General features: G+C 41.2%; 1 protein-coding gene across 1 annotated transcript in view; it reads right to left on the reverse strand.

The window, feature by feature from the left end:
• PLXNA4 (plexin A4) overlaps window positions 1–26,618 on the reverse strand; it is a 1,083,593-nt gene that overhangs the window by 470,476 nt on the left and 586,499 nt on the right. The window contains exon 5 of the mRNA XM_075345346.1: window positions 15,735–15,835. Within this exon, the coding sequence (XP_075201461.1) occupies window positions 15,735–15,835 (101 nt within the window). The remainder of the gene's footprint in view (window positions 1–15,734; window positions 15,836–26,618) is intronic.

The following is a 26,618-nucleotide window of genomic DNA, read 5'->3' on the forward strand; positions in this document are numbered from 1 at the left end:
AACAGGCTTCCATAAGCAATGCTGGTCAAGTTAGTCTTTAAAAAAGATTTAAGAGAATATGAGAATCACAAATAACACTTATATAGTTAAAGGAACAATCCAGACAAAATTAAATGTATTGCTCCTAGTCCAGGGTCAAAAAGGAAAGATGAAATAAAAATTAAAAGATCCCCAAAAAAAGAATACTTGTTCTCGCAGTGTCTCCCCAGATCAGCATAATACAGGATCTGTTTACCCTAGATTGGTGCTTTAGATAAATAATATAGATGTCACCTGCTCTATTCAGGGCATCAATTCTCAAGAGCAAGTCCACCCTCTGCACCAGTAATATGATGCCATGCAGAAGAACAGCATATTCCGTTGACAGATCGACTTAACTTTACGGGACAGACTTACTATTATGTGTGCTACTTGACGTTCACATAAAATGTGCAAAATCTTAGTATATGTTGGTTCAAATTGTCAGATCTAGTCTTAAGCTTATTTTCTAATTAAAACACTGTTTGTACCTCATTGGAAAAAAGGAGTACAGCTTTGCACACAGTGGACATGACTGAAGATGTCCAACAAGCAACTAAGAAGTAGTGTAGAGTTATACAAAAATGTGTAAACAAGAGGCACCAGATTTATCATCCCATATGAACCACTGATATGAATGTGTCTAACTTTACATTGTCTACATCAGGGGTCCCCAAACTGTGGCTTCAGAGTGACATGTGGCTCATAGGGATTTGATATGTGGCTCACAGCTGTCTTACAGCTTGTTGCATTAGCGCCAGGTCTAGCAAACAGCTATTAAGAGCAGGTCTTCATATGGTGAATTATATGAATAGCCCCAAACAGAAGAGCAGATCTGGATACCCATATATTGGCCTTGGGGCTTTAGCCATCATTTAAATATGGTAAGGTGGAGACAGGATGATACTACAGTGAAAGTCTTTGAAGCTGGATGTGACAGTATGGTGGGAGTGCTTGATACAAAAATACTGAACTGTGGTATTGTGGGAACCCCTGAATTTTGGTATACTGCTTTTGTGTGATTTTTGCTGAAAAGCTTTAGTTGTCATTATACCAGTAATGGGGGCTATAGGTGTCACTACTGTAGGAGGAGTGGAAGCTATAAATCACTTATCTGGAGGGCTCTGGACGTGGATCGCAACCCTCTCACAGAGCTGAATGTGGCTTGTGACCCTCGAATAAAGGTTAAATGTGGCTCATGAGTCATCTGTAAGATTTGTCACCAATCTGTAAGTAGAGGCCAAAAACTCACTAGTTTGAGTACTTCGTCCATGAACCGTCACATGGATATGAAGTGATTGGGTGAGGGTGTATTGATGACCTTTATCAACTGTGAATGAAGATGCCTATTTGCCATTCATTGTATGCATTGTTGCTGACCACCCACAAGGGGCCGCTGTTTTGCATCTGCCTTTGACTGTTTAGTCACTATAGCAACAGCAAAACGGTCTTCGTCTGTGGACTTGGAGACCAGAGGAGGTGCTGTATGTGAGCTGAAGGAAAAGCGAAAGGTGTGCGTAACAGAAAGGAGCCACCACGGAAACACTTAGGTGGATTGTGAGGAGACTCGTGTTGGAGTTTGGTGAGGAGGACCATAACGCGTGTGAGCAGCATCCTGTGCCAGAGACCGCCATTCTTCAGTTGCTGGCTATACTGATTACCGTGAGAGGATCGTCAAGTCTGTATTTATGGCAACTGGACACCACAGTACCCGGGTATGGTAGGCTGGGCCCAGCCAGGACTGCGTGCACGCAACACTTTGTTTTGGTAACAAAACACATATCTGTTCTGCTTAGACCGACTATATAGACAATAAGACTTGCTGCCTCTGCTCTGTCAGTTTGTCAGTTACAGTTAAAATCCTAGAGGGACAGCGACACATGTTTGCATTGACTGTTGCTTTACAAGATTTCCAGGACTGTGTTGCTGAGCTGTGTTGTTTGCGTTACCACTTTTATCATCTGCCTTATCTGTGAGGCTTCAGCAAACAAGGGTATTGACGGGGGTTAATAGGTTTTGTCTATGTTTAGGTAGATAAGTTGTAAGCTCTTGTGCTGCGCCACTGGTAGGTTGTGTTCGCACACACACACACACACACACACACACAATTACTCCTGCTACGCAGAGGGATTGCCAGGTATTAGGTGACTGTTTAGACAGTCCCTTGGTTAGGCAAAGGTTAGTGAGAAGGGGGTATAAATCGCCATTACGAGTTGCGCAGCATAGGGGTGTAGGCTTTTGGACTTGTGAATAGATTGTTCTATTCTTTTTGTTTTATGCATGGTTGTTATTGTTTGTTTTGGTAAAGTTAAACAATCATTTATCAACCCAACTGCCTAGAGTCATTTTCCTGGTGCGTGGTTTTGCTGTATACTTGGGAGCCCACCTTGTACATGACTTTAAATGAAGCATAAGTCGCAGTGGGAAGGTCACTGTGCTACAATGCTGCCTAGTGGGGCGGGGCAACCACCGTCTGCCCCATCAAGTGCATCGGCGTGCTCTTCATCCTCTGTGACTGTGGGGACAGCAGTCACACATGCTTTTGGACGCATACCTTCCACCTCTTTACCCGAAACAGGCAGTGTGATTGGCAGGTCATCAGTTGTTTTGGAAGTGGAAACAGCTGCTGGTGTTGAGATCTCTCAGACATTGAGAGCACCACCTTTGGATGAAGGCAACATTATATCCACGCCTGCACCTTCCTCACAGACTGGCTGGACTACCTGCAGTTAAAAAATGGAGAGGTGGTGTAGAATGCAGAGGTGGTGTAGCTTTCTTGTCAGCTGAGGTATGTCACTGACTATCCCAGACACTCATATTATGCCCCAAAAAGTTACCTGCACGTTTTGCAGTTAAAATTGCGTAGCAAAAATGGAGAGGTGGTGTTGTTTTCTTGTCAGCAGAAGAACGTCACTGACTATCCCAGACACTCATGCTATGCCCCAAAGAATCGCATGCACTTTTTGCAGTTAAAATTGCGTGGCAGAAATGGAGATGTGGTGTAGAATGCAGAGGTGGTGTAGCTTTATTGTCAGCTGAGCTACGTCACTGACTATCACAGACACTCATACTATGCCCCAAAAATTGCCTGCACTTTTTGCAGTTAAAATTGCGTAGCAGAAATGGAGAGGTGGTGTAGAATGCAGAGGTGGTGTTGCTTTCTTGTCAGCTGAGGTACATCACTGACTATCCCAGATACTCATACTATGCCCCAAAGAATTGCCTGAGCTGATTTAGACAGACGCTGGGAAAAACCCTTTCACAGCGCTGGTACAGACCTGCCTAGCAAAATTAGCAATGAACTGCTCTAATCTAGCCCTGAAAAGGGCTGAAATTATAAATAGTCCCTAATCCCTAAAGCGATTTGTAGATTGCACTTTTTAAGTGTATAGCACCCACAGCAGCAGCAGCAGAGGAAGCAGTAACTGTCAAACACCCGCAGCAGTGAGATAATGGCGGCGATGGGGAAAATGGCCGGGTCTTATAGGACAAGGACATGTAACATGCACAACCAATGACACATGCCCTTGTTTGTCTGGCAAAAATCCACTTTGCTGTGTGTGTCTGTGATTGGCTGACAGCCTGGCCTGCCCCACTGTACGCGCGGTTAGGAAAAAAAAATGGTGATCGCCATTCTTTCAGCACTCAGCAGCACTGATCTAAACCCCGTCCCCCCCGCCCACTATACACTTACTTTTGATAATATCATTAGTAACAGGGACTCACAGTATTACAGTGAAAAGCCAGCTAGTAACTAGCTACGGTTTTGATGATCGAACCGTTATCGAACGGTAACTCGAACGGTCGAACGTGAAGCAAATGATTCGAGTTCGTCAAACGATTCGAACACCGCCCAAAACAACTCGAATTTGAAATTGGCGAACAGTTCAATTCGAACATTGCTCATCTCTACTCATGACCCGCTCACAGAGCTGAATGTGGCTCGCGACCTTCTCACAGAGTTGAATGTGGCGTGCTACTCTCTCCCAGAGCTGAATGTGGCTTGCCACCCTCTCACAGAGCTGTATGTATCTCGCGACCCTCTCATAGAGCTGAATGTGGCTCGCGACCCTCTCACAGAGCTAAATGTGGCTCGTGACCCTCTCACAGAGCTGGATTTGGCTCATTACCCTCTCAAAGACCTGAATGTGGCTCTCAAGGTCAGAAAGGTTGGGAAACTCTGTTCTATACTGTATATTAGACCTGATTAGTAAATCTGCCCCTAGATGTCTATTCTTCCATTATGCCTTTTTTATCCTGCCCCTAGAGGACACTGTATTGTTCTATTATAACACTTTTATAGAGTTATCTGTCCTTTGCTGTGTGTATTGGCAGCAGGACCATTATCTATGAATAATCCAATCTTGATAGTTTAGAAGCAAGAAATGTCAGTTTTATTTGCTATTCCGGAAATCATCATTTCTAGCATTTTTTACATGACTGGGACTTTTTTCAGCATTTCTGATAATAGTACCATAATCTAGACCCATGTAAATCTGTATGTTGGCATGTAAGTAGCATTTTTCCTCTTATCACTCATTTTCCCTTTATTAGAACACATTATTGATTGCTCCTTTTCCACAGCAGTCTCTGTTCCTTATTTCTCATTCTTTCCTAGCCAGCCATAACCTTTGTGGTCAGGTTCAGTGATATACTTGTGTCCTTGACGCTCTCCTTCGTCTGCCAGTTGTATGAGACCAAGGCACAGCATCTCCTTCATGCCAGCTAATGTTTAGACCTGGCAGTCTCCTGTAAATCCCATGAGAATTTGGCTGCAGCCAAGCTCCACGATTTCATTTCACACCATCTAAATGATTTATCAGAGCTTTTGTATGGGCCAGGATTCAGAACCGCTCTTTGAGGTCCTTCGAAAGGGATTCAGTTTGGCTAATTGTGCTTATTTGTCATTTTTGCCTACATAAATAAAAAGAACAGCTTTGGCTATAAACTTGCAGGAGACATTAGCGTTATTTGGAAATAATGGACATGTGCAGCACAGAGTTTTAGAGGGTGTTAGCCAATGCATCTGGAAGGATCAATCATGTAAAATAAAGGATTTCAGCTTGATCGTGGCTCAGCCATGTAAAGAATGCTGATTTTCTTTCATTAAAAAGGTGACAATGTCACACTTCGTGTTAGACGCTAAAAAGAGCAAAGTGTTTTTAGACTGCAATAAAATTGGACTGGATTATACAATTGCATCAACAGAAATTTCCATTTTTACTTTTAATTCAGAGTTGTATTTTATGCTAGCAGTTTTTCCTACGTAAACAGAACACCCCGTTTCCTAGCAGTTGAGTTCACTGATTGTCTACCATGCTATCCATGTGAGCACTGCAGCCAATACCGGATACTGGGAGCAGCCACAGAGACTCACTGCTGGACAAGGATGGTGATAAAGTGCAGGGTTTTTTGTTTGTTTATTTTTTATAACATACTGCGCCGGGGACTAAGATTTTACGTGAAGTAATAGGTGTGACCTAACTCTTTAAAAGTCCCAGCATGCTTTACAATGAAAAATGTCAGTCTACTTGATTGCCCCATGTTTAAAAGGAACCTGTCACCAGATGTTTATAATACTCACCTAATGGTTGGCACAGAGCAGATTGGTTGGATGGGCGTCTCCGTTCTCCGGGTCTGCACCTCCTCTTTCGGTCATCTTTGTCCTCCTTATTTTGAAGCTAGTGTGGATGACGCGTTCTACGTCATCTACACTAGCCAATATTGAGGTCCCACGCAGGCGCACTGCAATACTTTGATCTGCCCTACTCAATCGCCCGATCCTTAAGGGATTAAAGCACCACTCTAGTGGTGAAATTAAAAAAATTTAAAAAAAAAATGCCGGAGTGGTGATGTTTTAACAGTTTTTATTAGGAAAGATATCCTGATTGACCAAAGAGACAAGCAATCAAGTGATCATGGAAGCTTTGTAGTTTGTCTGAAAAGTATGTCATCACAGGGAATAGCTATGCCATTGCTATGTGTCAGCCCATCACTGGACAAGTATTCAGTAAAGAAGCCTGATATTACCATCGCCATGGGGGTGGATGGTATACCGTAGAGTCAAGTGGAAGGGCTGGAAAAACAGAGCTGGGGATAGGTGAAATGTCGACATGTGTAGGAGAGTGAGGTAGCCCCTATGATGATCTATTCCTATTTTCTGAAAAATAACTAAACCTTCAGTATCACAAGACCATTCACATGTCTAGACAACTAAAGTATCTTTAGTACATTTTTTTTTATTTTTATGTTATAAGCAAAGTTGTGGAGTTAGTAAGTTAAATTTCCAATTCTGACTATTCTTCCATACTCTGACTGATTAATGATTCTAATGATATTAATCAATAAAAAAAAATTACTGTAGTAAAATGGTAACGTCAGGGTTTTCATCACCATGTATAGTAAATAATATTTACTATATGTCAAGCCAAAGTTGTAGTCAAAACATTTCAACTCTGCTTTCTTCCAAAATTAACCATGACTTTACATCACAGTAACCCTAAGGATGAATGAAGGGGGTTCTTCTGCTCGCAGTTTGTGCAATTGGTTGCTACCATAGGGGTAGTGGCGTTATGGGATGTCATTATAATTTATTGCTGTGCATGGATTCCTATAAATGCTTTTGGACATTTAAAGCTTTGGGGTTGTCACTAACCTGTCATATTCTAATTGGGGAACTTCAAATTTAATTCTCACATCATATAACCTCATTAAAGGAGTTTTCTGAGCACAAACCAATGATCTACTATTCTGGTAATCAGTCCCCAAATCCTCTGCTACATTTTTTATTTTTTATCTCCTCTTCAGCCTCATGTAGCCATCATTGTGCTTTGATATTGTTTACATGCTGAACCTTCTGCAACCCACTGTGCCTTTCCTCTAGACTACATTTCCCGAGAGAACAAGATGCATGTATCCCATGGCAGACACACAACCACACTAAAGGCTACTTTACACACTGCGATATCGGTCCCGATATCGCTAGTGTGGGTATCCGCCCCTATCTGTTGCACGACACGGGCATATCGCTGCCCGTGCCGCACAACATCGCCCAGAGCCGTCACACATACTTACCTGTCCGGCGACGTCGCTGTGACCGGCGAACCGCCTCCTTTCTAAGGGGGCGGTCCGTGCGGCGTCACAGCGACGTCACTGAAACGTCACTGAACCGCCGCCCAATCGCAGCGGAGGGGCGGAGATGAGCGGGACGTAACATCCCGCCCACCTCCTTCCTTCCGCATAGCGGCCGGGAGGCAGGTAGGGAGAGCTTCCTCGCTCCTGCGGCGTCACACGCAGCGATGTGTGCTGCCGCAGGAACGAGGAACAACTTCGTTACTGCTGAAGTAACGATAATTGAGAATGGACCCCCGTGTCGCCGATTAGCGATTTTGCACTGTTTTGCAACGATGCAAAATCGCTTATCGGTGTCACACGCAACGGCATCGCTAATGCGGCCGGATGTGCGTCACAAAATCCGTGACCCCAACGACTCCGCATTAGCGATGTCGCAACGTGTAAAGCCCGCTTAAGTGTCCATCCACTCCACCTACAAAGCACCATCCTGAGACACTTGCACACTCTCAAAATTGCTGCACATACAGATTCCCCCAACTTTACCTAGTATGTGCTGTCCTCAGACTCTCCTGCAGTCAGTAATGTCAAAAGTTACATTAGATAGTAGAGCACAGCCATTGCAGGTCAGGAAGCGGTCAAGAATATACATATACAATATATCACAAAAGTGAGTACATCCCTCACATTTTTTTTAAAATATTTTAACTTGGTCAAGTAGCTTGTGTATATAGTTTGGTCCCAGCTCTTATCCTTTGGGGACAGAAGTCAAACATAATTCCTGAAAGAACTGGAATTTTCAGTGATTATTACATAAAAAAAAATTCAGACAAGACATGTTAATATATATTAAGAAGAGGCTTCCTTCTGGGATGACAGGCATGCAGACCAATTTGATGCAAAGTGCGGCATATGACTTAAAAAATCCCTTATTAGAAAAATGTCACTTAAGACCAATGATTATCAAAAAGACCCTTGTGGATTGGTGAAAGACAAATCCCTATCTCAGAGGGTCGAAAAGTGACACAAAGGAAACAATAATATCATCATGTAAAAATATGTATATTTTATTTCAAAATTTAAAAAAATATATATATTTTTATACAACCAGGGTAAATGTGCAAAAACAGGGTAAATTCCCACGGAGGATATACAAAAAATTGATCAAAAATATGAGGCCAAGCAGGTCCATAAATATTCATAAATAGCAAGATATCAGAGTAAAGTGCAAATTTCAAATTGTGACGCTGTAGATATTTGAAGTATTAAATATTTATCAAAAAATACAATGTTATGAATAAAATGCCATATATGAAATATTGCTCAAAAAATAATAATATATCAAATGTAAATAAATTTATAAAAAATATACTATACAAATACATTAAAAAATGCCTACTGCAAAATATCCATAAATTTATCTTAAATACATGTGACAATAAATAAATAAATATGATATCAAAAAAAGCTCCGTGGCATGTCATTCATAAAAATGTAAACATATATGGAGATACATATATAGAGCAATCAATAAATAGTCAAAAAACTCAATGGCACGTGATTCATAAAAGTGTAAACATGTATGAAAATAAATAGACAAATAGAACAATCAATAAATAGCTACAACGAAGTAGCGGCATATGGCCTGAGCACTGACAGGCGGACCCCCTCCACTCCTTTAACCTCTGCAGCAATGCTGGCAGGACTTATTTGTGTATTTTGAAAAGACAACCTCTGGATATGACGCTGAGCATGTGCACTCAACTTGTTAGGTCAACCATGGCGAAGCCTGTTCTGAGTGGAACCTGTCATATTAAACTGCTGTATAGTTTTGGCCACCATGCTCCAGCTCAGTTTCAGGTTGTTGACAAATTTCTTATAGCCTAGACCATCTTTACAAAGAAGAACCATTCTTTTTTTTTCAGATCCTCAGAGAATTTATTGCCGTAAGGTGCCATGTTGATCTTCCAGTGACCAGTATGAGCGAGTGTGTGAGCAATAACACCAAATTTAACACACCTGCTCCTCATTCACACCTTAGACCCTGTAACACTAATTAGTCACATGACAGCGGGAAGGGAAAATGGCTAATTGGGCGCAATTTAGCCATTTCACTCACTTTTGTTGCCAGCTGTTTAGACATTAATGACTGAGTGTTGAGTTATTTAGGGGGTGCACCAAATTTACATTCTCATACAAGCTATACACTAACTTGTTTACATTGTATCAATGTGTCATATCTTCAGTGTTGTCCCATGAAAAGATATGAGATAAATATATATATATATATATATATATATATATATATATATATATATACAGTTAGGTCCAGAAATATTTGGACAGTGACACAATTTTCGCGAGTTGGGCTCTGCATGCCACCACATTAGATTTGAAATGAAACCTCTACAACAGAATTCAAGTGCAGATTGTAACGTTTAATTTGAAGGTTTGAACAAAAATATCTGATTGAAATTGTAGGAATTGTACACATTTCTTTACAAACACTCCACATTTTAGGAGGTCAAAAGTAATTGGACAAATAAACCAAACCCAAACAAAATATTTTTATTTTCAATATTTTGTTGCGAATCCTTTGGAGGCAATCACTGCCTTAAGTCTGGAACCCATGGACATCACCAAACGCTGGGTTTCCTCCTTCTTAATGCTTTGCCAGGCCTTTACAGCTGCAGCCTTCAGGTCTTGCTTGTTTGTGGGTCTTTCCGTCTTAAGTCTGGATTTGAGCAAGTGAAATGCATGCTCAATTGGGTTAAGATCTGGTGATTGACTTGGCCATTGCAGAATGTTCCACTTTTTTTGCACTCATGAACTCCTGGGTAGCTTTGGCTGTATGCTTGGGGTCATTGTCCATCTGTACTATGAAGCGCCGTCCGATCAACTTTGCGGCATTTGGCTGAATCTGGGCTGAAAGTATATCCCGGTACACTTCAGAATTCATCCGGCTACTCTTGTCTGCTGTTATGTCATCAATAAACACAAGTGACCCAGTGCCATTGAAAGCCATGCATGCCCATGCCATCACGTTGCCTCCACCATGTTTTACAGAGGATGTGGTGTGCCTTGGATCATGTGCCGTTCCCTTTCTTCTCCAAACTTTTTTCTTCCCATCATTCTGGTACAGGTTGATCTTTGTCTCATCTGTCCATAGAATACTTTTCCAGAACTGAGCTGGCTTCATGAGGTGTTTTTCAGCAAATTTAACTCTGGCCTGTCTATTTTTGGAATTGATGAATGGTTTTCATCTAGATGTGAACCCTTTGTATTTACTTTCATGGAGTCTTCTCTTTACTGTTGACTTAGAGACAGATTCACCTACTTCACTGAGAGTGTTCTGGACTTCAGTTGATGTTGTGAACGGGTTCTTCTTCACCAAAGAAAGTATGCGGCGATCATCCACCACTGTTGTCTTCCGTGGACGCCCAGGCCTTTTTGAGTTCCCAAGCTCACCAGTCAATTCCTTTTTTCTCAGAATGTACCCGACTGTTGATTTTGCTACTCCAAGCATGTCTGCTATCTCTCTGATGGATTTTTTCTTTTTTTTCAGCCTCAGGATGTTCTGCTTCACCTCAATTGAGAGTTCCTTAGACCGCATGTTGTCTGGTCACAGCAACAGCTTCCAAATGCAAAACCACACACCTGTAATCAACCCCAGACCTTTTAACTACTTCATTGATTACAGGTTAACGAGGGAGCCGCCTTCAGAGTTAATTGCAGCCCTTAAAGTCCCTTGTCCAATTACTTTTGGTCCCTTGAAAAAGAGGAGGCTATGCATTACAGAGCTATGATTCCTAAACCCTTTCTCCGATTTGGATGTGAAAACTCTCATATTGCAGCTGGGAGTGTGCACTTTCAGCCCATATTATATATATAATTGTATTTCTGAACATGTTTTTGTAAACAGCTAAAATAACAAAACTTGTGTCACTGTCCAAATATTTCTGGACCTAACTGTATATATATATAATTTTTTTATTATTATTATTTATTTATTTTTTTAAACCTGTCCCTCCTGCATTTTTTAATGTAATCGCTGAAAATTGTAGTCCTTTCTGGCGTTATATTTGACATCTGTCCCTGAAGGATAAGAGCAGGGACAAAATTATATACACAAACTACTTGACTAATTCCAAAAATACATATTATAACATTAAAAGAGAAAACAGGGGAATGATCAGTATTTTCCCAAAAATGAAAAATAGTGGATATATAGATATATCCTCACAAGGGAAATACAATATATTGCTCGTACCAGACTTGGTGACCTTAAAGATTTAGGAATTAAAGAAAAAAGGTTTCCCCTTCATACTCTAGTTCCCAAGTATAATGTACTATAAAGAAGTCAATACCTTCTGCTGTTTTCTTTCATTAGAGTCAGATTTCCCATTGTAGAGTTAGGACAAGAGTAATGTTGGTGAAAATCAATGACAGCTCCCTGGCATGGAGCCTTCACACAGAGAAGCCTGTATCACAGTTCAAATCAAAGCAGCACAGCCGTCATCAGAATGCCCGCCCTATGCCCTCATCCTGCTGCAAAGGCACATAGGAGCAAATTAATCCAGCAGTCTCTTGAAACCAGGGAAATGGCTTCAGTACAAACACAGATATAAGGAGTGAGCTCATTGTACTTTGCAGTAAAAAAGATAATAGATTTAGGAGTAGGATTTATTTTTTCGTCTCCAGATGTCTAGTGTTCCAGGTGCAGGATTTTATGAAAGTCATAGGAATTCTTGTTTCAGCAGTTTATTCAGATGTTTTTATTACATAAGTGTCTTTAGACTTATATAGAGCAAACTACTAATAATACTTCTTTAAAGAAGCACTCCCATCAAAGTTTTATCCTCTTGATATTTTGCAATCACTATATTATATAACACTGTGTGCTTACAATTGCTAATTTTGTTCTTGTACCCAGCTAATTCTTCTGTTTTCCATTAGGTCTATGAAATCATGTGATTAAATACAGTCTATCTGAATCCTTCTAAGCTCTAAGTAGAAACAGGAAGTCTGTTTTTCCTCTGCATGAGTCATCATTAGAACTACAAATCTAGGTCACTGAAAGCACCTTGTATTTCTAATGATGACTCATGCAGGGAAAAGACCTCCTGTTTCTACATAGAGTTTAGAAGTATTCAGCAAGTCTGTTTTTTAATCATGTGATGTCATAGACTTAATGGAAAACAGAAGAATTAACTGGGTAGAAGTACAAAATTAGCAACTGTAAGTAAACAGTGCTAGACAATATGATGACTGCAATATATTAAGTGGACAAAAACTTTGATGGGAATGCTTTTTTAAGGACATTTTTACTATTTTGTGTTGTGCTTGTATAGGTCAATGGAAAATGCTAATTTTAAAAATTAACTGTCATCGGGCTTCATAGTTTTAAAGCAATTACAAGATGCCTTATTCAAAGTGGAACTGCAGCCATAATATGTTGGTGGAAGCAGTAACATCATACTCTATATCAGGTCGATTGGAAGAGAGCCACTACATAAACCTAAATTAGGGAGACTTAGAATCCTTCTGAATGCATAACTTTTGAAATCCTAAAATTAAAGAATGGTCAGCATAAAGGGTTTATCTCATGTTGTTAAATGGTAAAAGTGCAGAGGCTGCTTCCTTCTCCATACATGGCAGTCATGAGATCACTGAGTTTACGGAAAGAGCAGGAGATGCTTGGACATAGAAGACTGTAAAAATGCATCATTTATAGTCATAAAGATTTAATATGGTTTTCCAATGTGTCTATGAAAAATATTAACTGTCCGTAATTTTTGATAAGATATCCAGGAAATATAAAAAGTAAAGTTGGAAACCCAGCCCAGAGAACACAACTATGCAGTCAGGAGTAGAGATGAGCGATCTTCGAGGTTCGCTAATTTAATGTTCGAGTGATTTTGGGGGGTGTTCGAGGGGTGTTCAAATCAACAACCTAGGTTCTGTATTGTATACAACTATAGGCTGTGTCGTTAGTATGACTAATGGAAAGATGGCCAAAATAAACAGTTTTTACATGACATCCTGAGATTGAAATCTTTGAGTGATTGGCTCGTCTGTTATTGACATTGTGCAATCATGCTAGGGCTTATTTTCCGGATAGGTCTTATTTTCGGGAAAACACAGTAATTGCAATTACTTTCTTATGACAGCTCCTAATAAGCCTGAACAGGTAAAAGGCTCAGTACACTGTCATTCCATCCAGATGAACGGAAGTGTTTATCTATTTAGAGCAATTCCGGACCATAAAAATAGAAACAATTTAGTAAAAAAATGCAACAGGCTTCCACGTAATTGTTAATTAAATTCATATGCACGGTATTTTCCTAATGTTAATATGAGAATGTCATTTGACAGAACCAATTATCATGGCGGAAGTACAACATGTCAAAGACATATTGTACATATGTGTTAACCTTCAACTTGCAACCTTCAACAGATAAAAGGGAGGTTAGAGGATGAAAAAAAATGTAAATTTGGACATTATTCTTCAGGCTTTGATTTTATAGTATTCATGGGGCAGTATAAAGGAACTAGTAACATGAGTCTCCAGGTCAATAGGATTATGGATTTTATATATATATATATATATATATATATATATATATATATATATATATATATATATATATATATATATATAAATATATATATATATATATATATATGTGTGTAAATAAATGTAAAAATCTTGGACTTTGAAACAAAAAAAAAAGAAAAATAGCCCATAGCATCATACCTTTTTTATTTTTGTTGATGAAGCTGCATAAGGGCTTATGATATTGTTTTTATTCGCACCATATTGGGATGCATATACCTTATCAATTGAGGAGAGACGACAGAAAAAAACCACTTTTTTTTTACCAAACTGTAACGTTGAATACTGTGATGTACATGTTTATTTTTTTATCATTTTACATTTTTTATTCTATTTATGTATTTTTTTAAAAAGAGTGGGTTGATCTTTTGTGGGGGTTTTTTTGTTTTTTTTATGTTAGACTTTTCTTTCACATTTTTTATAACTTGAACCTTCAAGGTTTGATGGCTTGTAGCATGAACTGAAATTCTGTACTATTGAAGCATAGTGTCAGTTTACCAATAGGAGTAAGAAGATGGTAGTGATGTAGGCTTTGTAACTCCAATAATGTCTGAAAAAGATTTGTCAGCTCACCAAGGCAATCAGATGATCAACTGTGCATGGAACTATGTCCCGTGGTGCATGTAGAAAGTCCAAAGAAAAAAATGAGTTCCAGTTCGAGGATATTACTTTAAAATTGCTAAACTTTATTCCATGCATTAGTTTAAAATAGCATAGTAGATAAACTTTGGAGATAGAGAGTCTGGCCACATGTTTTGAACAATGGCTACATTCTTTATCAAAGCCTCAAAAAGAATCCTTGATAAATAACGTAGCCAGCGTTAGAAACGCGTTGCCAGATTACCTATCCTCCACGTTTGTCTACCATGCTATTTTAAATTACTTCATGGAATAAAGTTTATCAATTTTAAAGGATCATCGTGGAGCTGGAACTCATTTTTTTCTTTGGTAACACTGACCACTGCTTTGAGAGGCAGGCTCCAGCTGTATAACGCAGCTGGCGCCTAACCCTCATAGAACGGACTTAGCTCTTTTGATAGCTCCATACATGTGCACATGATATCTAATTTATATGTCAGGCAAGGGTTAAAATAGTCTTCTGTAATGATTTCATCTTTATCTAATATCATGGAAGCTAGACTTTGGTAAGAAAAACATAATAAAAATAAGCAAAAGTGAGGCCAAAACAGAAAATTGTATATGGCTGGACAATAAGATGTTTATACAGTATATGGTGGCTAAGGGGTTAGCACTGGTGGTTTTTTTTCTTTCAAATAACATTAAGGACAACATCTTCAAAAAGTTTGCATGCTTTCCCCGTGTTTGTGTGGGTTTTCTCTGGGCTCTCCAGTTTCCTCCAACACTCCAAAGACATTCTGATAGGGAATGTAAACTGTGAACCCCGATGTGGACAGTGATGATATTGCTGTGGAATTTATGAATATAAGCGAATAAACTAAATAAATATATAATGTTAAGATGTCATTTGGATCTTTTTAGTGTTGTGTGACAATTTGGGGGTAATGTTACAGTATGTGAGTACTCTATGCCAGTGTAGTGAGGTCAGATGGACACTGGATAACAGCATTAAGTGGGAATTGTATGGAACAATGTGCAGGATATTCTATGACAAATCCATACCAGGTTAAAACAATACAAAAATAAAATAAGTAGTTTTTCAAGCTGCTTAAAATGTTACAACTCTGTAGCAAATCCCATATTAAGGCCATGCAAACAAAATTAATCCACGCTCTTCATTTATGGGAGGACTGTGGACACCAGCAATAGTCGTAACTCCATTCAATGATGGCTTTCGACAAAATCACTCTTCCCAAGATTTCAGAAGAGACATACTTAGATAGCAAAATATACAGACATATGCAAACACCTAAATAATAGATAAAGGAACGTGTGTATTTTGATAACATAGAAGTATCGAATGCTAATGAAGGAAACATTAAGGAAGTCATGGCCCCCACAGGTTTAATCAATACCACATAATATCTAGTCAGGTTGGACTGTCACTTACGTGTTATGAAGCACACACCAGCCGCAGTGTGGGTCTCCAGAGCCAAGGCAATCACTGCAAGTAGTGTACTGACCACATGACTCCACAGGGACTCTTGTCAGCTGTAGAAAAATGAAGAAAAAAGTCATACAAATTCATGAAAATTGTATTCTATTAAATAATATATATTATAACCTAAAGAAAATCTAAATATCCACAAAAATGCATAGTGTTCAAAAGTAAGCTGTGGTTAATAAGTTTTCTTTTTAACAATATGGTCTAGGTAAGAATAATAGTATCTCAGTAAATTACTACGCACTGCGGTGTAAAAGTCTAGAAGATTCTATATAGCAAAACCCAAAAAGTATTCTCACAATAGAAGGACATATTGTCACTATTTGACCTGGCTGTCAGTCACTGCTGGGGTGACATTACAGCTGCCGCTCACTATGCATAGAGTGGTGACTGAAACCCCTATGACTGAAAGCTGGAGTCTGATGGGACCAATGAAGTTAATTTCCTCCTGGCAGCGAGGCTCTCAGTGCGACTGTCGACAGCTGCAGAAGACTACTAACTTGTATATTAACTTCATATCTGCAGATTAAAAGCATTTTTTTCAGATGGCAGGTTCCCTTTAACTATACCTTAGGGAAGGGTAAATGCCAAAAGTGTAAAAGAGCCCCAATGGACGTGGGATTGGGAACCCTACTTGAGTAATAGCACTTTTCAATTTTAATAGTTAAAACATAGTATGTTCTATTTTAGTCCAAGGTTTTAGATTTCGTTCTGCTAAGTGTGGCACATTTTTAATGGTTACACACTTGTTTGCTATAGAATTTCTTATAGTGCAGTGTCCTTATGATTCATCCTAGCAGTCTAGTGTAAGAATTTGTTATGCTTAGGCTTCTGCTCCACATCACAACCTAGCTCTTCGCAATTGAGGGAGTCAACACCAGATGATACATTTAGGTATGGAGATGCAAAGGAGCAGGACATGAGGATCCCCACGCACAGACAACTCTCCCAGTGTCTTCTAACACTCATATCAAGCCTTCAGACATATTACAATTGGCTTAACTTGCCGGTTTTGTCAGCACCAGTTGGCCATCTAATTTGCATTGGGGCCTCCTTACTCTCTCTGACAGATGATGGATTAAGCAGTTTGACTTTAAACATCTCACCCTTTTGTTTTCAACGGAGATAAGCCACTGCCAGAGGTTTCTAGGCAGCATTTTACTCCATCTTACCCATTAAAATTACATGATTACCGAGCCTAACATCCATGTGTAAGGTGGAGTTCAGAGATTGCGGTTGTGCGGCACCTTATATCACACGATCTTCGGGCTGGGAGTGTCAGGAGTTATGTTGAAGTCATTCTCTCTTTAGAACAGCTTGCATTAGACTTGATATGTGGAATTACGTTTTGATGGCACAATATGATTGTGAGACAGTAAGCACAATTTAGGGTTTCAATAATAGTAAGCTTGCAATTTGTTGTTATGGTCTGTATCCCCTGAATCTCTTAAACTATGTTTTTCTATACACCACAATAATGCTATATAGAAGCATGGCAAAGATCTATTAATCTGGACTATGTACATTACCAGCATTTGCAAATGATTAAAGTATATTACAAACATTTATAACTTTTAGGTGATACAAATTAATGTACTGGTTCAAGTGATAAGATAATAAACATATACACATCTTGACAGAGTTCTCCGAACAGATGATGGGTATAGCTAGGTTCTACTGGTTGCTACCAGTTCTGAGCTGATGGCAATGCTGGAAATGTTACACTTCAAAGAGAAGAAAGCATGATGTTTCTAAGGTTCTCACATTGAACTTTTCTCTTTTTTTTCAAAACACCTTGAACAGCTCATCTTGAAACCAGTCTGCTTTGAAATCTTTGCCTGGGAGAGCCTTTGCTGATGCAGTATAACTACCTTGTGTCTTGCTGCTGTGCTCAGTCTTGCCATGGTGTAGGACCTGTGATATGCAACTGTCTTCTACAGCCTCACCTTTGAAGAGCTTGGCTGTTCCTCACCCAATTTTAACCCCCCTACACATCTGTTTCTGCTTTTATTAATGACTGTGCCTTAACCTAAACAATTATGATAATTATCACCTGTTTGTTATATGTGGTAATTCATACACCTGACAATAATCCTACTATATCCCTGACTTTGTGTAGGTGCACCTAGAAGAATTGATGCTGTTTTGAAGGCAAATTGTGGTCACACCAAATAATTTATATTTCTCTTTGGTTCATTCACTTTGCATTTTGTTAATTGATTAAAATAAACCACTATTTTTGAACGCATTCTTTCTTGCAAATTTTTACACACCTGCCTAAAACGTTTGCACAGCATTGGTGATGATTATCATTTTATCTTCATAGAAATATTATGGGACAGGGGAATTTTTTCCTATTATTTTTATTGTAACATAGCAATGTAAGTGATTACTATATACTTCGGAGATGTTCAGCAATTTGTATTTATACTCTTCTAATAGTGCAAGCCTTTAATACTTAGTAATTGACCAGTAATGTACAAGTCAACAAGTCAGTATCATGGCCATATATCATAACTTTCATGTTGTGCCTCTCATTTATTATTTCATTATTGTAAACTAAATAAATTTGATAATGACAAGGGAGAACATCTTTTGAGGTCCTACCTCGTGTGGTAAGAAGATAGCAGACTTTACCCACTGCCTCATTATTTGGCTGCTCTTCATTGCTTGGTTCTGTCTGTCTCTATTGATTAGATTCCCCCCGGCTAAAGGCCTGGAGAGAACGTGGAAGCCTTATCTTTTCCACAGTTCTTTCTGGGGCGCTACACTGCGATCTCAGCAAAATCTAATCTATTAGGGATGTTTCCTTAGTCAATATCAACTCTTACATCTGTCCTTCAATACTCCTGTATCTCCTAAGATTTTGTTTTGTGATGATACCAGGATAACATGTATAATATGTGGATGTATATATATATATATATATATATATATATAGTATATATATGTATATATATATATATCTACATATCTGTGTGTGCATGTGTGTATGTATATATATATATATATATATACACATACATATATATATATATATATATATATACACGGTATACATCTATATATTTATCTGTATGTATATATATATATATGTATCCAGATCTATCTATATACACTGTGTTTATATCTATATATATAATTGCCTTATTCTGTCTGTCTGTCTGTCTGTCTGTCTGTCATGCTCCGAAATTGTGTCCTTACGGTGACACAAAGCTGATTGGCCGCTGGGCTCGCCATGGCCCCGCCCCCCCACACGGATTGGCCTCTCTCCCCGGCTCTCTGCAGGCCCCGCCCCCCTCACGCAATGCACTCTCGCTCTGGCCCAACTGACACGGAGCCGCGACTCCCAGGTGAGTACACACACACGCATCAGATCACACTCACTCTCACACTCACTCTCACACACACCTCACACATCACAACATGCTGGGTTATCGCTTGCTTCTACACCGGCTCCGTCAGGATCCCGGCAGCGCCAGACATAACCTTGCGATGCTGGGATCTTGACGGAGGCCGTGAACGCTGGTAACCATTATACACATCGGGTAACTAAGGTCCCTTAGTTACCCGATGTGTATCATAGTTACCAGTGTACACCGGCTCCCACTCACACACACATCACACACACATCACATCGCATCCACACATCAAGGTCCTGCAGCGGCGGAAAATACAGACACATAACAGCACACACATAACAGCACACACACAAATCAGATCACACTCACACACACACCTCACACATCACATCGCATCCACATACTCACAACATCCTGGGATATCGCTTGCTTCTCGGCGGCGATACTGTGCTGTTAGCTTCCAGGACCTGCGGGAGGATCACATGGCCAGAAGCATGTGATACCTCCGGATGTTGTGAGTATAAGCGCGTATGTGCGATATCGTCAGTGTCTGTGTGTTTGTGAGTGGATGCGATCGGGTGTGTGTGAGTGGATGCGATCGGGTGTGTGTGAGTGGATGCGATCGGGTGTGTGAGTGTCGGCAGAGGAGCACGGCGTGCTGGAGGAGGCTGGGAACAGAGAGGCTGATCATGGGGAAGGCTGGGAGGAGAGAGGCTGATGCTGGGGGAGGCTGGGAGGGGGAGGCTGGGACGAGGGAGGCTGATGCTGGTGGAGGCTGATGCTTGGGGAGGCTGATGCTGGGGGAGGCTGGAAGGAGAGAGGCTAATGCTGGTGGAGGCTAATGCTGGTGGAGGCTGATGCTTGGGGAGGCTGATGCTGGGGGAGACTGGGAGGGGAAGGCTGATGCTGAGGGAGGCTGGGAGGAAGGAGGCTGGGAGGAGAGAGGATGATCCTGGGGAAGGCTGGGAACGGGAGGCTGATGCTGAGGGAGGCTGGAAGGAGAGAGGCTGATGCTGGGGGAGGCTGGAAGGAGAGAGGCTGATGCTGGTGGAGGCTGATGCTGGGGGAGACTGGGAGCGGAAGGCTGATGCTGAGGGAGGCTGAGAGGAAGGAGGCTGGGAGGAGAGAGGCTGATCCTGGGGAAGGCTGGGAAGGGGAGGCTGATGCTGGGGGAGGCTGGAAGGAGAGAGGCTGATGCATGGGGAGGCTGATGCTGGGGGAGACTGGGAGCGGAAGGCTGATGCTGAGGGAGGCTGGGAGGGGGAGGCTGGGAGGAGAGAGGCTGATCCTGGGGAAGGCTGGGAAGGGGAGGCTGATGCTGAGGGAAGCTGGAAGGAGAGAGGCTGATGCTGGGGGAGGCTGGAAGGAGAGAAGCTGAGGCTGGGAGGAGAGAGGCTGATGCTGGGGAAGGCTGATGCTGAGGGAGGCTGGGAGGGGAAAGCTGATGCTGGGGAAGGCTGGGAGGACGGAGGCTGGGAGGAGAGAGGCTGATCCTGGGGAAGGCTGGGAGAGGGAGGCTGATGCTGGAGGAGGCTGGAAGGAGAGAGGCTGATGCTGGCGGAGGCTGATGCTGGGGGAGGCTGGAAGGAGAGAGGCTGATGCTGGTGGAGGCTGATGCTTGGGGAGGCTGGGAGAGGGAGGCTGATGCTGAGGGAGGCTGGGAGGAGGGAGGCTGGGAGAGGTAGGCTGAGAGAAGAGAGGCTGATGCACACACACACACACACACGCGCACTGCACAACACACCACACACACACACACACACACACACTGGGAACCACAAACAACTGCCCTACACAGACACCCACACATACAGACAACGCTGCACACACACAACACCCAACACACAAACACCGCGGCACACACAAATATACGCACATACCGCACAACACACACATTGCACAAAACATACCTCCCCCCAAAACACACCACACACACACAAACCGCGCAACACACACACACAACGCTACAGACACACAGCGCTCCACAAACAACGCAACACACGCAACACACATACAACACCGCTCTCACCCCCCGCCACACCCAGACAACACCCAGAACATGTACAGCGCCTACACAAACACTTGGTAACTACACACAACAACATCTCTATATATATATATATATATATATATAACAAAAATCATACATGAACTACACAATACGTAAATTCTAGAATACCCGATGCGTAGAATCGGGCCACCTTCTAGTATATATATATATATATATGTATATATGTATCTAGATCTATCTATATACGCTGTGTATACGTATATATATATATATATATATATATATATATATATATATATATATATATATATATATAGACATATATATATAAATACAGTATATATATATATATATATTGTTGCATTACAATGGGTCTTTAACGTTAATCATTTCTGTGACAAAAGATGTATCATACATCACTGTGTTTAAAGTTAAGCTGTCACATTTTTTTATTTCTGTATTAATAATAGTGATTATGAAATCAAGAATTTTTAATACTAAATTAAATTCACTGTTTATTTACTTTTTATTTAATTCTAGGTTTACTGAAACACTGGGGCTTGCCATCTTGGATTTACTGTGTGTAACGACAGTTACACATCTCAAATACGGCAGCGCCCTGGGCATTGGGTATGATAGACGAGCTCCGACCCCTAGACTGAACACGGATAGTTCCCTTCTGTGAGCTGGACATGCCACCTGGGCTGTCCAGATCACCACAGAGGGAGGAGATTTGCGCCATCTTTGTGGAGCCCACAGTGTATGCTGCTTGTCACCCGATCGGGATGTGTGAGTACCGGCACCGGGTCGATTACCCCCTGCCACTCCCCCCCGCCGCCGCCACTTCCCGCTCTCCTCACCGCTGTTCCCGTCGCAGCCACCCCCCACTGCTCACTCTGGGCCTCCACTCCTCAGCTTAGCAGAGCACAGTATACTGAGGAGCACAGTATATGGCAGAATACAGCAAAGCACAGAATACAGTGGAGTACAGAATACAGCAGAGCGTGGTATACAGTGCAGGGTGGCGTACTGAAGAGTGCGGTATACTGAGGAGCGTGGTATACAGTGGAGGATATACACAGGTGTGCGTGCGGCAGAGCATTGCGGGCATGCATGCGGCAGAGTATTGCAGGCATGCGTGCTGCAGAGCATTGCGGGCATGCATGTAGCAGAGCATTGCGGGCATGTGTTCGGCAGATCATTGCGTGTGTGCATGTGGCAGAGCATTGTGCGCGTGCATGCAGCAGAGTATTGCAGGTGGGCATGTGGCAGAGCATTGCAGGTGGGCGTGTGTGCAGCAGACCATTACTGGTACGGGGCGTGCAGAGCGCTATGTGGGTAGCACTATGCTGCTGTCCTTAGTGACACTTTAGACATTAGGAACTCTTTGCGGTTACCAACAAAATGGCTCCGCACTGTGTCCCTAAACTTCATTCTCTCTTATCCTTTTGGAAACACCCAGGTTGGTAGGGGGAGCTGTGACATCACACATAGGAGAGCAGATTCTGCCCACTTTTTCTGCAGCTGTAATGTGAGCTAGTTCTACAGTAGTTCTACAGCAGGATTTCACCAGCTGCTCCTCCTAGTGTTTAAGAGTGGAAAATATCAAATTTATTTATTTATTTATTTTTTTTTTTTATATATTTTGCTCAATTAAAAACAAATAATAATATTTAGACATAACATTAAAACATTTATACTTTACATTTTTTCAGTTATTGACATTTTTTTTTTGGATGACACCTTCCCTTTAATAAGTAGGATTGGAGTGGAATAATTATTATTCTACAATTGCCAACTACTTTTACTATCACTGTTCCAACCTTGGAAATTATTTTTACTGGTCACAAAAAAAAATCAATAACATATTATATTATTTTTAAAAGGACCCATCAGCATAAGTATAACTTTAAGTTGCCTTCAAAATCTGTAATTGATTGTTCCTCTGCTACGATTCACATCATGTGTGCTTATGAGTTAGGAGAAGATTGTTTAAAAAGATTTAAGGTATCCAGAATACAGATCAAGGCCCACTGATAATCTGGTTAGTATACAAAATATGGTGGACAATGCTCTCAGGATCCAGTCTAAAGTATTCCAATCTAAAGATGCATTTGCAGCGCAGGATTATAGGAAAATAGGAACATTCTTTTCCCAAAAAATTGAGTAGTGTAAATAGGCTACTGATTAGCTAATGAATAAGCCAAATCCTTGTTAATTAAGTAAAATGATCTTTTGGTTTTCTTGAAAGATCATAGTTCTCGGCAGCACGTCATGCTGTACAGGACAAGTGAGGTCTATAAAGACAAACCCAAATGTAAAAGTTGTTTCTTTCACATCACTGTTTTTTGTAGAAAATATACAATTTCCAATTTTCAATAAAGTGACTGATGGAATACAATTTATGTAAATATTCTATATTTTGTGAAACAGAACATGCAAATCCCACTGGCTAAATCAGTGCATAGAAAAGTTATCTATACGTACGGCACATTGGTTTATCATGTAAAATATGTCAATGAAGCCTAAGGGACACTTTGCACACTATGACATTGCAGCTGCGATGTCGGTGGGGTCAAATCGAAAGTGACGCACATCCGGCGATATCGTAGTGTGTAAATCCTTTTTTATACCATTAGGAGCGCAAAAACATCCAAATCGTATCATCGGTGTAGCGCCGGTCATTTCCATAATTTCGGAAGGACCGATGTTACAATGTTGTTCCTCGTTCCTGCGGCAGCACACATCGCTGTGTGTGAAGCCGCAGGAGCGAGGAACATCACCTTATCTGCGTCCTGCGGCTCACGCCGGCTATGCGAAGGTGGGCGGGATGTTTATGTCTCGCTCAGCTCTGCCCCTCCGCTCCTATTGGCCACCTGCCGTGTGACGTCGCTATGACGCCGTACGACCCGCCCCCTTAATAAGGAGGCGGTTTGCCGGCCAGAGCGACGTCGCAGGGCAGGTAAGTGCATGTGAAGCTGCCGTAGCGATAATGTTCGCTACAGCAGCTGTCACCATGATATCGCAGCTGCGACGAGGGCGGGGACTATCGTGCTCGGCATCGCAAGCATTGGCTTGCGATGTCGTAGTGTGTAAAGTGCCCCTAACTGTGTTGTCAGGTACAGAATATGTACTGAATGAATTGGTTGCTAGGAAATTATATTGAGCTAATAATAAACTTGTACATTTATTTAATCTTTAGCAATTAGCTCTTTCCCAGTGAAGACTTAGAAGAATACTTTTAAGAGACAAGTAGCACAGAAATATGAGCAATCTTATAAAGAACTAGCTTCTTTCTCTCAAGTTTTCTACTTTCCAATGTTTTTGCTAATGTCAAAGATAAGACCAACGTAGTGACATAACATGACAGTAAAAGAAACTCTCATTACTACTCAATGCAGAATAAACAAATACGATGACATATCATTCCTGCCAGGCTTCTAATGATTGCAAAATACATAGAACAGAAACATAGGACAGAATTCAAATACGTTTCTTCAACTAGAAATAATAGAACATTTAGTTTAATCATTTTTTCGTCAACTTTATTGAAAAAAATATTGTATACCCTAAAATGACAGCTTATTAGAAACCTCTTAGGTGACTATACCTACTATGAACAATTATTAAAATGGTGCCCCCTTATGGTTACTGTCACCAAACGCTTAGCTACTTGGAGCAAGAGAACTTGATGCTTATTTGCCCAGGAGCTTATGTACCATAAGGGCAAACGATAGGACTAATTAGCGCATTTGGAGAGGCAAGGTATAGCGCTACTTTTAGTGGTGAGAACCTTTGAAGGGCTTCCCAATCCAAACGAACTTTTGCATTAACAGACAAAAATTTATTTGAGTGGATTTCAAGTCTATTTGAGCTTTACAAAAATTTTATTTCACCAAAATTTGAAGGTTTTTTTGTCGTTTGGCTTTGTGCTAATTTGGAAAATGTCTGCCATTTTTCTGAACCATAAAGGGCCATAAATAGGTTAAAAAAAACTAAAAAAAAAAACAAATCCTAGTGTGAGATTAAGGAAATTTCCTATTTTTTACTCCTTAAGTTTATCATGCTGTGATGTATGCAGTGACCCAATAGTATAAAAAGAACATCATATTTTTTGAGAATAACTCCTCTGCAAACTAAATTTCCCTGAAAGATTTTGATACATTTTTTAAGGAGGTTGGTCACTCTTTTTACATTGATAGCTTATTCTTAGGATAGGTCATCAATGCCTGATCGGCTGAGGTCTAAGGCGGGCTTTACACGTTGCGACATCGCTAGCAATTGCTAGCAATGTCGAGCGCGATAGCACCCGCCCCCGTTGTACATGCGATATCTGGTGCTTGCTGCCGTAGCGAACATTATCGCTACGGCAGCTTCACACGCACATGCCTGGTCGGCGACATCGCTGTGACCGCCGAACAATCCCTCCTTCAAGGGGGAGGTGCGTTCGGCGTCACAGCGACGTCACCGACACGTCACTAAGCGGCCGACCAATAGAAGCGGAGGAGCGGAGATGAGCGGGACATAACATCCCGCCCACCTCCTTCCTTCCGCATTGACGGTGGACGCAGTAAGGAGATGTTTGTTGTTCCTGCGGTTTCACACACAGCGATGTGTGGTGCTGTAGGAACGAAAAACATCATCGTATCTGCAGAAGTAATGACATTATGGAAATGAACGACGTGACACAGATCAGCGATTTTTTACGCTTTTGCGCTTGTTCATTGTCGCAGCTAGGATTTACACATTGTGATGTCGCTACCGGTGCCGGATGTGCGTCACTAATGGCGTGACCCTGACGATATATCGGTAGCGATGTCGCAACGTGTAAAGCCCGCCTAACACCCCGCACCCCCGCCGATCAGTTGTCCTCAGTGCTGGTGGCAGCAGCAGACAGCTGGAAATGCTGAGACTTGGAGCTGCCCTGTCTCCTGATAGTGGCTGCCCCCCATTCAAATCAATGAGGCGGATGTGCAGTGTCCGGCCGTGGCCATTATCGGTTGATGTTGCAGCTCTGGAACTGAGCATTTCTAGCTGCCACCGACACCAAAACCAGTTGATCTGCGAGGGCAGATTAGACATTGATGACCTATCTTAAAGATAGGCCATCAATGTAAAAATAGTAGACAACCTCTTTAATAAAGAGACAGTTGGTTGGCGTGGCTTCTATGTTTGAAAATCTTCTACTATATGGACTAGTGAGCTGGTTCTTTTTTTTAAGAGACTTCAAAAAGCTGCATTATACGATGGTTCTTAGTATTCCTGGCCAATTCAAAGAGAATTTTATTCAAACATCTCCCAGTTAAGGTGTATTAATGAATGGCATACAGAAAAAAATCTCCATGGGTTTTAACTGAACAAAGTGTTTTTCTGTTGAGTTATACACTACTCCCACTCCGATCTCCTACTTGTGAGAGCGTCTCGCTCCTGGAGTTATGTTCAGCTAAACAGCAGGTC

Source organism: Anomaloglossus baeobatrachus, chromosome 4 (genome assembly GCF_048569485.1).
Source record: "Anomaloglossus baeobatrachus isolate aAnoBae1 chromosome 4, aAnoBae1.hap1, whole genome shotgun sequence".
NCBI lineage: Eukaryota > Metazoa > Chordata > Amphibia > Anura > Aromobatidae > Anomaloglossus > Anomaloglossus baeobatrachus.